This window comes from Abramis brama, assembly GCF_963993115.1.
Source record: "Abramis brama genome assembly, chromosome: 23".
Taxonomy (NCBI): Eukaryota; Metazoa; Chordata; class Actinopteri; order Cypriniformes; family Leuciscidae; genus Abramis; species Abramis brama.
Window position 1 is genome coordinate 27066543 of NC_139985.1, and position 14464 is coordinate 27081006.

The 14464-nt window shown below is 37.6% G+C and overlaps 1 protein-coding gene across 1 annotated transcript; it reads right to left on the minus strand.

Annotated features, from left to right (window-relative positions):
• Positions 1 to 956: 956 nt before the first annotated feature.
• pmela (premelanosome protein a) lies at positions 957 to 12899 on the minus strand. The gene is made up of 12 exons (XM_084101385.1): positions 12735 to 12899; positions 11147 to 11242; positions 8871 to 9017; positions 8454 to 8594; positions 7730 to 7891; positions 7043 to 7363; positions 6218 to 6931; positions 5937 to 6113; positions 4889 to 4991; positions 2792 to 3000; positions 2606 to 2693; positions 957 to 2094 (listed from the first exon to the last, which is right to left on the minus strand). Exons 1-12 carry the CDS (start codon positions 12802 to 12804, stop codon positions 1944 to 1946), a joined length of 2379 nt encoding a protein of 792 aa, XP_083957511.1. The 5' UTR covers positions 12805 to 12899; the 3' UTR covers positions 957 to 1943.
• Between the last annotated feature and the right edge of the window lie 1565 nt (positions 12900 to 14464).

The window sequence follows — 14464 nt, forward strand, 5'->3', positions numbered from 1 at the left end:
GTTGAAATCAAAACAGTAATTAAACAAGCTAAATCTTCTGGATATCATCAGTAAATTACTTCCATATGTAGGATGTGTGGTTTCTTGAGCCACAATTTATGTAATCATGGCAAAAGTGTGGTATGGCATAGTCCAGTTTTACAGAATTGGATCAGCCTGACAGGCTCGAGGTTTTATGCTGCAATGCCATAAAAACTCCCCAGGTTTGCATGTAAAGGGAAACCCAGTTCATCTGAGAGCGACATCATCACATACCTATACCTTCATGTTTGCATCATTGCAGAATTGGCATAAAATAAAAATGGATCACATTTACTTTGTTAGTGCACAATACTAGTCTTGTGGTGAACATTCATCCGTATAAATTGATTCACAATTTTTTTCTTCTTTTGTCAAAATCTGAAAATGTACTTCCCTTCTGGAATGGCCTTCCTTCTTTGATGATGTCAGCTGATGATGTCACCTGAATAGAATGCCCACTTTTCTATATCCAATCAATTCTCAGCAGGAAAATATAAACCACGCCTTCTGTTTTCTCATTAAATTTTCCGTTTCACTCTGAAAATACGTCGGTCGCAACTTCTGGTTCACATAACTTTTACTTTTTTCATTTGGAAAATGCTGTGTGCTTCTCAATTGGAAGGCTGCGTACATGAGCTGCCATGGCATCAAACACCGTTAAACGCTGTCTCAGTTGGAAAAATCCTTCATTTTGGGTCCATGTTTTGAAGGATGCATCAAGTGTATCCTTCATCTCCTCCAATCACCCACAATCCTTTGCACAGGCAAGGAAAAGCATGAGGTAGCCCAGAGGTAGAGTAGACCCCATGAGGGAGATCCAAAATGTGCCCACACAAAACACAAGAGGCAAGACAGAGGAGCACATGGCAGGTGAACACCAACCCGAGTCATATGCACAAACAAAGACCAACAAGCAAGAAATAACCTCACATAAGTGACAGGACATATTTTTATTTAGGGGTGAGAAGTCATTAGTGTGGCCATTATCCATTATAAATAAAACATCAGACCTCTTGGTTCGATATCAAACAACACATGGTATTTCGAAAATGCTAACTATATTAATAAATCATTTACAATGGAATAAGAGCATTATAATAATGGCATGCTAGTTCTACAAAGGTAATTGGGGAAAATACATACTATTTTTTACTTAGTTAAATGTTAATATCAATTTACTTCATAAAAATTCTTAATGTTGTATAAATGCTGAACATGAGCAAAGGTTTTCTTGAAACATTTATTTTCAGTTGAATAGATTATTTGAAGAACAGCTGACAATGTGTACAAGGTCTGTAATAACCTGACTATTCTCTGAAGTTATTTTACCTGGGTTACTTATAGGATGATTACATTTATATTCCCTATAATAGTGAAAGACACTCCCGCCCTGTTATCCACATTACTGTTAGGTAAAGGGTGAGTACACTTTGGTTTTGTTAGAGAGCGTTGATTAGTTTGGGTGTCTTTTTATTTTATTTTATTTTTTTACTCTTCTTGCTTGTCATTTTAGTTGGTTATGAGTGAGTTAGTCTTGTATTGTTTTTATTTATTTTTTATTTTTATTTTCTTCTTTTTTTTTTACAATCTTCTTTAAATAATGCAAGTAAACTATTGGTTTTGAACCACTTTGCATTGCCTTTTGCTCTGCACTTATAGTATATTTTTAGTGAGTGTTATAAACTCTTGATTGACAGCTGGGGTCCTAACAAATACTGAAGGGAAATAAGTCAGATTATTGCAGCCCAAGAGAAGCTAGCCATTGACAGAAAAAATTTGCAACTGTTTTTTATGACAACATATTATTCTGCGACAATGTGAGGCATGTTACTTTATTACAGTACAATGAGGTCCTCACTGTTTATATTTTATTCTCTTGTTGAGAGATTGTACAGACTATGTCATTTGCTTTAAGCTTTCCTTCACACCACTCGTCCCAGCAGGAGTGGACGGCTCTCTGCAGCGGGTCTCCGGCTCAGAAGACTCCACAGCATTAAAGACACTGAGTTTCTTCCAGAACTGAAACTGCTGCTGGAATCATCTTCTCTCAGTGGATGGTACTCCTTAAACCGCCTGCATACAAACATACGTGAAGGGTTACTGTCATATAGCATTATGTAAGGGATAATGTAGAGCGAGGCGGTTGTTATAGCGAATACAACCTCGACAGGCTGATCGGGACCCCGACATGAAGCGGAGCTTGAATCAGCCTGAAGGGGTTGTATTCGCTATAACAACCGCCTCGCTCTACATTATCCCGCTTATTACATGGCTACCCACCAAATAAATCAATAAATTGACACAAAATATTGATTTAAAAAGGAGTTTATTGATTTAAAAACGATTGTATTGCTTCCGCTAAAGAAAATAGTCCGTTCCGTCTCTACGGTTAGAATCCTACGTCCATAGCAACGCTCTGTTTTTCATGGCAACGGTGTGTTATACTTCGCAGCGGTCTGTTATCAAGAAATTACACACCGCATTCTACATTGGAATTCAACCAAGCCATGTAATAATTCATTTTAATTATAGGCAGCATACAATAACATATTTGATTTTGATGAAATGTGTCCTGGTGTCTTACCTGTATGTAAAAGCAATGGCCCCCACAGCACAAATAAAAACCAGGACTCCCAGTATTGCTCCTGCCGTATTCCTTGGTGAATTTGTGTCTATGGTTTGAACAAGAGAAGTTGTGAGGTTCTAGGGCAGGTTCGGGAAAAGAAATGTTTATTATTTTAGATACGCTTTGAATTTAAATGACACTTGCCTATAGCCACGGTGAGCATTGCACTGGTTAAAGCCAAGCTGACGTCATTGGTCAGAGACACATTGATGCAGAAGGTGCCAGAGTTGTTGAAGAACTGTCGCAGCACTATCTGACACTCAGGGGCTGGAGTCACGTCATTACACTGCAGGCTCTGGACAGGACTCGCGCAGTCCGCGTCAGACACCACGGTGCACACTTGACTGGGCAGGCTGAAGAGCAAATATAACAAAATTAACTTCATTCAATTGAATAAGGGGTAGGGAATGTGAATATTTTAAGCTTTGATATTGTGGATGTTGTGTATTGTTAATTGTTCTGTGATTGTATGGCGAGATCAAAGACCAATTTTCAGCTAAGGCTGAACAATAAAGTACAACAACAACAATTATATTTAATGTTTGACCATTGTCATCATTATAACCAGTTTAAAGTCACCATGAAATCCAAAATGACAATTCTTATTTTTTTTAAGTATTACATTATTCTACGAATATAATTTTTTTTTTTTATTCATGTGCTCTGATGATGTTTACACTGGTGCGAGGGTGGGGCAACCTGTCATTCACATGAGATCCACCAATAGCAAACCACAAACATCTAATCAAGTCCCCACAGACAAAATCAAGTTCCGCCCTACATTTGATCTTGTTCCAGAAGACTTTTCACTCAGAGATACATCACCAAGCAAATGTTTGTGCTTTGTTTCTGTTTGATATAATTGTAAATATATCTATTCAAATACTGATATTGTGGTCTATAACTCCTCCCCGAACTTCCCGCTGTCCAGTATCTTGCTCTCTCATTGGCTGTCGGTCATCGCTGATGTAGTTTTCAGTCAGAACACATTCACACAGCAGGATTTTGAATCGCGCTGCGATCATCTCAGATCGTGTCTTTGATCATTCACACTGTGTGATTGTCACTCGCGTGAACGAACACCGATTTGCCTATGATTTCGGGCATTTGACGGCGAGTGAAAATCGGGGCTAAAATCGTGCAGTGTGAACTCGGCATTAGCATGGTAGAGCCTAGTCAGTACCTGGATGGGAGACTCCTGGGAAAACTAGGTTTCTGCTGGAAGAGGTGTTAGGGTGTGTTCACACTTGGCATGTATGGTTGGATTAAAACTAACTCTGGTGTGATTGCTCTGTTAAAGCGGTTCATTTGAATAAGTGTGAATGCTGTCATCTGAACCCTGATGCACCAAACAAGTGGATCGGGACGCTGAAAAGATGGGTCTCGCTCCGCTTCCAAACGAACTCTTGTGTGGTTGTCCATGTGCGGGACTGAAATATTAACACAACACGGACCAAAGACATATAAACGAACCAAAAACAGGACGTGATGTCACAAGATGCGACACTAAAAAGGACAGAATGCTCAAGTATACCTGACTTTTCTCATCATAGTCGTGATGTTGCCCTTCACATTTCGGTACAGGAATCAGAACTGCGTCTCCTCGCAGCAGATCTTGGTTTGTGTTGTGTGTGTGTGTGTGTGTGTGTGTGTGTGTGTGTGTGTGTGTGTGTGTGTGACGGAGTGATTCCTGCCACTGTTTTGACTCCTTTACACATTTTATAAGCTCTTCACGAGTTCTCAGTTGGTCAAAATGCCATCATATGTAGGCTACACACATACAGCGAACGCATTTATCCCAGCTCACAGCATTGTTTTGGATGTTTGGTCACGAAATATACATAACAAAAGCCGACCAAAAAGGTTATGAACATATCCCTATGTCTTTAGTTTTGTGTTGCGCTAAACCAATGTGAACGCTAAGCAGACCTGGACTAAATGTTTTTCGCTTAGTTTGGACCAAACGAACAGAACTACAAGTGTGAACACACCCTTAGTGTGGTCTGTGTGGGTCATAATGCCCCAATAGTGTGAAAACCTCTCGGATTTCATCAAAAATATCTTAATTCGTGTTCTGAAGACCGAAGGTCTTATGGGTTTGGAGCGAAATGAGGGTGAGATATTAATGACAGAATTAAATTTTTTGGGTGAACTAACCCATAAAAGACTACAATAAAACAGCTTTGAACAGTAAATATGAAATACAGTCTATAAAATAAATGACAGTGAATGAATATTTACCTTCCCTGACATGTGACTGTTAGGTCCACAGCATTTTGCTCCAGCTCTGTGGCCATGACCACCACATTATTCACCTCCACAATCTCAACACTCTCTATTCCCTCTGAAGGGGGAAAACATACATGTAGAGAACATTAAACACATCAGGCTATTTTTGTACTTTTACACAGTTTGATTTACACTTACACAAGTCTAGACACTACAGTTGAAGTAGAAGTGGGTAACACTTTATTTTAAGGTGACATATTACAAGTTACTACATGTACTTACTATAGTAATAACAGTAAATGATGGATAATTACAAGTAACTAATTCTAAACCAATATGGTAACACTTTATTTTACAGTGTCCTTGTTACATATGTTACATGTACTTACCATAGTAATAACCGTAAATTATGCATAATTACATGCAACTAAACCTCAACCAAATCATAATCCTACCCTAACCATATAGTAAGTACATGTAGTTGCTTAATATTACTCAGTACTTAAATATATAATTACACTGTAACAATGACACCTTAAAATAAAGTGTAATCCCAATCCCTAACCGTAACTCTATAGTAAGTACATGTAGTTAATTTCTAAATGTCATAATCATTTGTTAACAAACAAGTTTTTATTACTTCAATGAGCTCATTATTTCTGCATTAAATTATTACATTGTTTAAATTAATATTTTTTTTTAGCTAACTGTGACTTTGTATGTGTACATTTCTGAAACTCTTTACTTAGACAGTTACCTCTAATAACACTCTAAATTGTAATATATCAATTTACTATAAGAGATACATTAGTAGTTAACAGTGTGTTAACATGGTCTTGATGCTGCTACACAATTTTTGTTGTCATTAGAAGAGGTTATGGTCGAAACTTTTGACAGTTAAGCCAGGCCAGTAATGCTGAACTGAAGCAAAGTTCAAGTTGGCTGGAATTTAAAGATCAACAGAGTCTGTTGCATGTTTCCTCTCTGGGGACAATGATGCCCAAAATATTCATTTTCAAGTATAATAGTATTGTTTAGTGATAAAAAAGAAAGTACTCACGAATAACTGTAAGAGTTGTAGAGAAGGAGCCATAACGATAAATCACACAGTTTGTTTCGGCTGGGATTTCTGGTGCTTGCCGCTTGGCAATGACAAGAGCTGCCTGTGTTTCTTCAGTTCCTGCCACCGGTTCAGCTTCTGATTCACTCACTGCTGCCTCGGGTATGCTAGTTACACCTGCAATTACAGCACCAATGGAAATAGTTTAAATATACAATGCAATTAATTGGTTATGGACTTCTTCATAAAGTTATGGTCATCATCTATATGAAGTTTCTCACCAGCGATGGCTTCGGTTGCAGGTATAACAGATGCTACGACTTCATCCACTGCCTCAGGAGTGATGATGATTGTTGCATCACCAGTCGGTGCCACTGTTTCTATGACTGTCTGAACAGAGGTCGTGTCATCTACATCAGCAGGGGTTTCTGGGAGAACAGTCGCTGCCAGATTGATATCAGCCACAGGGAGTTCTGTCGCAAGTTCAGCTACAGCTGTGTCTTCAGCAACCTCCTGAGCAACATTATCTAAGTCAGCTGCTGAATCAGTTGCTGCTACTGGCAAATCATTGGCTGCCACAGTGATGACATCGGCTGCTACTGGCAAATCATTGGCTGCCACAGTGATGACGTCAGCTGCTACTGCCAAATCATTGACTGCCACAGTGATGACATCAGTTGCTACTGGCAAATCATTGGCTGCCACAGTGATGACGTCAGCTGCTACTGGCAAATCATTGGCTGCCACAGTGACATCAGCTGCTACTGCCAAATCATTGGCTGCCACAGTGACGACATCAGCTGCTACTGCCAAATCATTGGCTGCCACAGTGACATCAGCTGCTACTGCCAAATCATTGGCTGCCACAGTGACGACATCAGCTGCTACTGCCAAATCATTGGCTGCCACAGTGACGACATCAGCTGCCACTGGCATGACATCAGCGGGCTGAGGAGAAACAGTCAGCACAATGCTTTCCACTGCTGTAGTATCATCTGGCAAAAAGGAAAAGGCACCAACTGATGAATACTTTGGGAATGTCATTCTAAAATCTCTTCAAAACACTTTTTGGATTAAGAACTGTTCTTGAAATAACATAATTCTACCTGTGACGGAAACAGGAGGTACAACACTGGCAGCTGGAGTTGGACTGATCTGACAACCGTTTGAGATGGCTGCCATCACAACCACCTGTGGCCTGAAGGAACCAGTTGAGAGGTATGTGTGGGTAGCGGTAGTTTCTCGAGAGATTAGAGTTCCACTATTGTCACCGAAATCCCAGTTGAAGCTGATGTCTGATCCACTGAGATACTGGCTCGGGTCATGCAAATTAATGCTAAAGGACACAGCTCTGTTCTGGATGAAGCTTTGGTCACCCTGGTTGATGTCACCAACCTGAGATAATGTCACTGCGAAAGGAATCTGGTCTAGAATAGAAGAGGAAATTTCATTAGGGGCTTGCAGGAAAATGCTCAGTGAATGACAACATTGGATTACTCTCCAGGTGAACAAACTAGGCTTAATGTTTTTTAAGTACAGAGATGATAAGAGGATCCCTACACTCAAAAATCAAAGCTCTTTATTGGCATCTATGGTGCAATGAAGAAACTTCATGGAATCTTTCCATTCCACAAAAGGTTCTTTATAGTGGGAAAAGGTTCTTTAAGAACTATTCACTGAAAAGTTCTTTTTTTGGTTCCCCAAAGGGTAACCAATGGAAAAAATGGTTATTTTATGGCATCGCTTTATTTTGAATTAAGTGTAGATAAATGTGCAGTTTTCAAACCACTCACCAGTGATGGAGAACTGGGTAGATGCATAACCAAGGGGAATGAACTGGTCTTTGCCACGGCAGTGATAAATGACCACTTCCATGGAATAAGAACCAAGAGGCACATTGTCTGTTTCAATGGTCAGTAGAGAGGAGGGACCATCAGCCACCTGCCAATATTTTCCTGAAAGAGAGAAACAATGAAAAGTGTTTGAAAAAATCAAACAATAATCAAACAACCAAGCTACCCCTAAAGCAGGGATAGACAACTCCGGTCCTGGAGGGCCAGTGTCCTGCAGAGTTTAGCTCCAACCCTAATTAAACACACCTGAACAAGGCAATCAGTGTTTTCAGGATTACTAAATAGATACAGGCAGGTGAGTTTTTATCAGGGCTGAAGCTAAACTCTGCAGGACAGTGGCCCTCCAGGACCGGAGTTGTCTATCCCTGCCCTAAAGTCAAAGAGAAATTATTTTAAATTAAATGACATAAGAAAGTTGTACAAGTCCATAATTCTAACCCTTAAAGGGATAGTTCACCAAAAAAATGAAAATTATCAAATTCATTTTGGGTGAACTAACCCTTTAAGTCTTCATAAGCTGTTGATCCTGTTGATCCATAGTGGAGAGATGGATTAACGTATGCAAGTAAGACATAGTGTCTTACTTGCATACGTTAATCCATCTCTCCACTATGTTTGTATATTTGAGACTAGAATAAGACTACAGGTTTAAACGTGCTCTTACCCAACATCTTCCATACATAGATGAAGCGGGGCTTTTTGTTAGAGGTCCTATTGAAGGGTGTCCTGTCAGGAAAGACACCTGTCCATTGTTGAGGCATGTTGGACTCAGGGTATACAGTCTGGCCCATAGTATATGATGTTCCTAAAAGACACATTTAATTCATTTTAGATACATAAATATCTAAATTCACAACATATTCCTAACAAACAAAAATTAAGAATCACATGCAGCACTTCTTTCTTCTGCTTTATTTACAGGCAATAACAAGTGCTATTTACATAAAATACATATTTTTCTTTACATAAAATATCTAAAAACTTAATATTAGTTTACAAAATTTCTATCTATGGCAGTGCAAGAATAAAATATTACATAGAGTAAATGTGTTGTATTAAGGACGCTTGGATAACTTCTTACCATTAATGGTACAGTTTCTCGCCCACACCACCTGTCCATCAGGAAGTACTGTCTGGTTCTGAGGAAAACCAACATCAATGTTGAAAGTGGCTTTGGCTCCTGTCAGTGTTGGAGAATCACTTCTGACTTTAAACGTCACCTCTCCGCCTATGACAAAAACAAAGGTTTTGCAGACACATTTTAAAAGAAAGGTAGCAGGTATAGCATTTCTTCTTCCAAAAAACCTAAGAGAGTAATAGCAATGAATAATTTCCACTTGTAGCATATCCTACTCTATTCATAAGTAGGTGTACATGGAAACATGGTGTAAAATAATGATTTTTCCCCATTGACATTTGAAAACACCTTGTGCCTTATGCTCAGAATTCAGGAAAAACTAAATATGTGTTGACAAATATAAACATAAAACATAAAAACAGACGTCACATAGGGCAAAATGTGCTAACAATTTAAGAACGCTATGCAAACTTACTAGTTTTATGTAATTTGTAACTGCTACGACAGTGGAAAGATGTATGGGCATAATTTGAGTTATTTTAAATTGAACTGATGAACCGACCTGTGTTCCTCTATTGCTAGTTAAAGCACCAAATGAACGTGAATGAACATCAGAAGGTATGTTGAAAGGTAAAGCATACTGAAATGTGTCATGTCTCATGTAGTCGCTCAATGAGTGTTTCAACTGAGGAAAGACAGTGAATAGCTTGTGAAAAATCACTGATCTATATAAATGACATTTATATAGATCAGTGTGAACAATGTCACAAAGCCAGTCAATGACCATATAGCATGTTAGTTAGCTAAGAAAATCTACTCTAGAGAAGAACATTTAGCTAAATATATGCACTAACCCTATATTGTATATTTATTATATTTTACTATAATATTTATACTTTACCTGATATTTAGCCAAATGAATCGATATTGAATCGAAGATCAGTGTCGAATCGCAAGCTTATGAATCGAATCACCAATTCGAATCGCTCCAATTCACGAATGAATCGTTCACTGATTCAGGTTCATTAAAAAGATTCAGATTGTTCACGGACACCATTATCACGTCTCTGAGCGGGTGACGATTTCATCAGTTCAGAATAACGAGGAACGACATGTTTTTATGAAATGTCAGAGGTGGACGAAGTACACAACTTCCTTACTTGAGTAAAAGTATAGATACTACTGGTCAAATATTACTCCATTACAAGTAAAAGTTGTAAAGACCTATTTTTACTTAAGTAAAAGTACAGAAGTACTCGTTTTTAAAAATACTTAAGTATCAAAAGTAAAAAGTAAATGTCAATGCATTGTTTTATTATTGTTGCATTGTTGTATGTAATACTTAAAGTACCGTATGCCTCTGAATCTACGCCTGCCTACCTACCCTCATATCAATATCACATTTATTTCTAGAACACAGTTCCAGTAGTGGGATTGAATGTGAGATTGAATAAGTCACTCAATAACGTCCACAATGGTTTCGGACACCCAAATGGCTGGTCCCTCAAATATTGCCCTATTTAAAGTTTTTTGGCTTTTAGTATGAATATGTTAGCCTTACTGTTATCTATAAGCTAGTGTGCTCCAAAAAAGTGACAAAAGTCGCATTTAGAAGACCAAACCCAACGTTGAAAATGAAAATCAGGTTTATGTCAGAATCCAATGTCAGATTGACGTTGATCTCCAACGTTGGACAGACGTTGTATTATGGTTGAAAATGAAAATCGGGTCGACGTCAGAAACCAACATCAGTCGGGTTCTGACGTCAACCCGACTTTCATTTCCAACCAAAATGCAACCCCGCAACCAAAATCATCCACTGACTGATGTTACTTTCTACTCAAGGACCTTGACAGAATTGTAGTGGAGTAAAAAGTACGATATTTGCCTTTCAAATGTAGTGAAGTTAAAGTAAAAAGTTTCCAGAAAAAATAATACTCAAGTAAAGTACAGATACTCAAAAAGTGTACTTAAGTACAGTACTCAAGTAAATGTACTTTGTTACTGTCCACCTCTGTGAAATGTTGAGTAAAAAGTACGACATTATTGGAATGTAGTGAAGTAAAAGTTTGCCAAAAATGAAAAATACTCCGATCAAGTCCAGATACTTAAAAATGTATGAGGCTAACAAAGTAAAAATACTTTGTTACTGTTCACCACTGCTTATGCTTTAACACTTTAATAATGCGTGCAAATCACTGAACAATAAACCGGAATGAAGGGTGAATTAAGTTTGTGTGTGTGTGTGTGTGTGTGTGTGTGTGTGGGTGGTCAAATACCTTTCCAACAATCTCTGTATCTGGGATCTCCATCCCTCCAGACCGGATACATTTTGGAATTCCATGAACGATAATGTGCAAAGCGAGTTCTGGATTCTAGAAGAATGATGGAAAGAAATAGTTAGGATCATCTCATTTCTGAAAGAGCATTAAAATAAGGTTTCAAATGAGTAATTAATAAAAATAATGTATTTGTTCAAATCAAAACCTGTTCATGGGGCAACTCTAGATTTTGTGATTTTTCATTTTCCTAACAGGCCCAATTATTAAAAAATCATTAGATGTGCGAAGTGCACATTTATCTTAATTTAATTCCCTTATACTTCAACATTAAAGCAGCCCTAACACTAACATGATGCATTCGGTAAATACATACAGATGACAGTCTTGCAATAGATTTTTCAGAATTTAATTTTTCATCATAAGCTAAACTAAGTAAGGTATTTCAGTTGCTTAAGGTTGGCTTAAGTTCAAAAAGACTGAAGAGAAAAGGTCTAAGATGAAAAAAGCACGAGAATGTGAGGGTTGGCAAAGAGAGTCACACGACCTCTACAATCCCATTCAATCCTTTTCATGTGACTTTCAGCTGAGGGTACCAGTGTAATCCCCACTGCTGGAATAAGATCCCGCAGAGCTCTGACGTCTCACTGATCACATTGTGTGTCTGGACGTTTATCTGAACGTATATGCACATTTCTTGCCTTTACATTTTATTCATTTGGCAGATGTTTTTATCCAAATCATTTTTAGGAAATCGAAGCCTTGGTCTAGTGCTGCCAGCGCCATGCTTTACCATCACATCCAACACTATGGGTAATAAAATCAAAGAATGGTCAATTATCGCTCTAAAAGTGATAGAAGCCATATTGGTCATTCAAGTACACTGAAAAAAAAAAAGGTTTATAAAAATTTGCGAGTAAATTTCACACAGTTACAAAGAAACAGCAAGAGTTGCAATGATTGTTCATCAGTAAAAGTTTACATGGGAGGGCTGATGTATAAAGTTTTTAAGATTGATAATTCACTTTTCTACATTCATCGCTCAGTGTCAGACTGTGATCAAAGGCCTTGTGGCAATTGATTGAAATACAAATTGTAATACATTAAAAATATTACAAACAATTTCCAGTTGAGGGTCTAACACAAATATTCTAGAAGAAAAAACAGACTGAACTCTTCACCCAAAAATGAAAATTCTGTCATCTTTTACTCGCCCTCAAGTTGTATCAAACCTATATGAGTTTCTTTCTTCCGCTGAACAAAAAATTATATATTTTGAAGAATGTTGGTTATCAAACTTTTGATGGTAGCCATTGACCTCTATAGTATTTATTTATTTTTTCTACTATTGAAGTCAATGGCTACCGTGAACTGTCTGGTTACCAACATTCTTTAAAATATATTATTTTGTGTTCAGCAGAAGAAAGACACTCATACAGGTTTGATACAACTTGAGGGTAAGTAAATGATGAAAAAAATCAAATAAATTTGTGAACTATCCCTTTAATCTATTTCATACTTTCAATTATTTTTTTACATTTTCCATCACATGACGTGTATTTAGTATATAAAGAAGAGAAATACTCACGTGAAAGTGCTCCTGAGGAGAATGTCAGAATGAGAAAGATGAGAGTCGTCCACATGATGGCTGTATGCATTGATGACTACAACACCACAGTCACTGATCCAGCTTTATACTCTAGAGACCCATGAGGAGTCCTGCACCTTCTTCAACACCAGCACACAAAACCAAACCCCCAACGTATGTGACATCATAGACGTGTGAATATCAGGCTCCTCCCACACCCTCAAGTAATCCTATGAAGAATGTAGCTATAAGGAATATTTTACAATTAAATCATTACAATTAGTTTTGTAACAAGTCTCTTCAAACAATTGATGAAGAACATTTTTTAATTCAGTAGGAAGATGATTCCCATGAAGGCTCTGTTCCTCTGGATATTGCTAATTTTATGAAATGGAACAAATATACAAAATAATAAAGATGTAACCTGTATTCACTCTAAATATGAGCATGCAGAGGGTATAACAAATCAATACATGCCTGTTAAAATCAGGCCTTTTTGAGATGTAAAAAATGAATCAAGCAAAATCATGTCAGATCTTTTTCCACTTTTAATGTAATATTCACGTAACAAATAAACAGAAGTTTTAAGGAAAGAAAAACCTAATAGTACCTGGTTGCATAAGTGTTCATACCCTTTTATAACGGGGGACCGATCACATCCAAACTTCTACTGAAAAGTAATTATTTTATTATTATACTATGGCACTGCTGAATGCTTGAATCTGATTTGTTGACGAACGTTCTAATTATTTTCAGGAAAATGTACGGCTAAAGTAGTTCCAGGTCTTGTCATTTATTCATTTAGCAGACGCTTTTATCCGATATCCCTTCACCAAATGATTTCAGTTATTTCAAAGGTCCTTAAAGCCGACAACAGCAAAAGAACCAAAACCCACAACGACACTGACTGAGCAAATACATATAGTAAACAATAGGATAAAAACAACAAATTAATTCCATGTTTTTTGCCACAAAATTACGTTTTATTATGTATGGAAAGCGCATACTCTCTTTTACTCTCTCTCCCACACAAACGCACACACATTCAGTACGGACACACACTCGCACAGAAACGTGTTGTCAATGCCTCTCTGATCATTTTAATCAGTAAAATAGTTTAACAACTTAAAAGCTACATGACAATTCTCACTAGCAAGGTAATAACGTTGCTTTTCTTGAAGCAGGTAAACTTACAGTTTTGCTATTAGTAGAGACGCTGCTGCCGAACGCTGTTCAGAGACACACAGACTCAGGTAATTTACACACGCTTAATCTCTCTCTCTCTCATAACGGCATTATAATGGCATTAGTCTGCTATCAGTGGCTCAAGCCTCCATTTCTAGCTCTAAAATAACGTTTTGGAATTAGCAAGGAGGCCTGGAATGAGATGCTTAAGAAATTAGTCCCACACACAAGAGCGATTTAAGGACAAAAACCTGACAAATGTCTTTAAATACATCATCTGAACAATGTCTTGAGGTGTGGTAACCATAGTATAAGCAGAATAATTGATTGCGGGCCGTTGAATTATTAAAAAATAATGCACACCCAAGGTGTATTTCAGTTATTTCAAAGGTTCTTACAGCCTACAAGAGCAAAACAACCAAAACACACAATGACACTGACAAAGCAAATACATATAGTAAACAATAGGATAAAAACAATAAATTAATTCCATGTTTTTTGCCACAAAATTACGTTTTATTATGTTCGGAAAGCGGATACTCTCA

Excerpts from the sequence above, each read along its gene's own strand:
- pmela (XM_084101385.1), bottom strand. The coding sequence starts at position 12,804 with ATGCATACAGCCATCATGTGGACGACTCTCATCTTTCTCATTCTGACA. Across the intron at positions 4,992-5,936 it reads TACAACTCTTACAGTTATTC|AGGGAATAGAGAGTGTTGAG; the intron begins GTGAGTACTTTC and ends TTCCCCCTTCAG. Across the intron at positions 2,694-2,791 it reads AATGCTCACCGTGGCTATAG|ACACAAATTCACCAAGGAAT; the intron begins GCAAGTGTCATT and ends TTCAAACCATAG.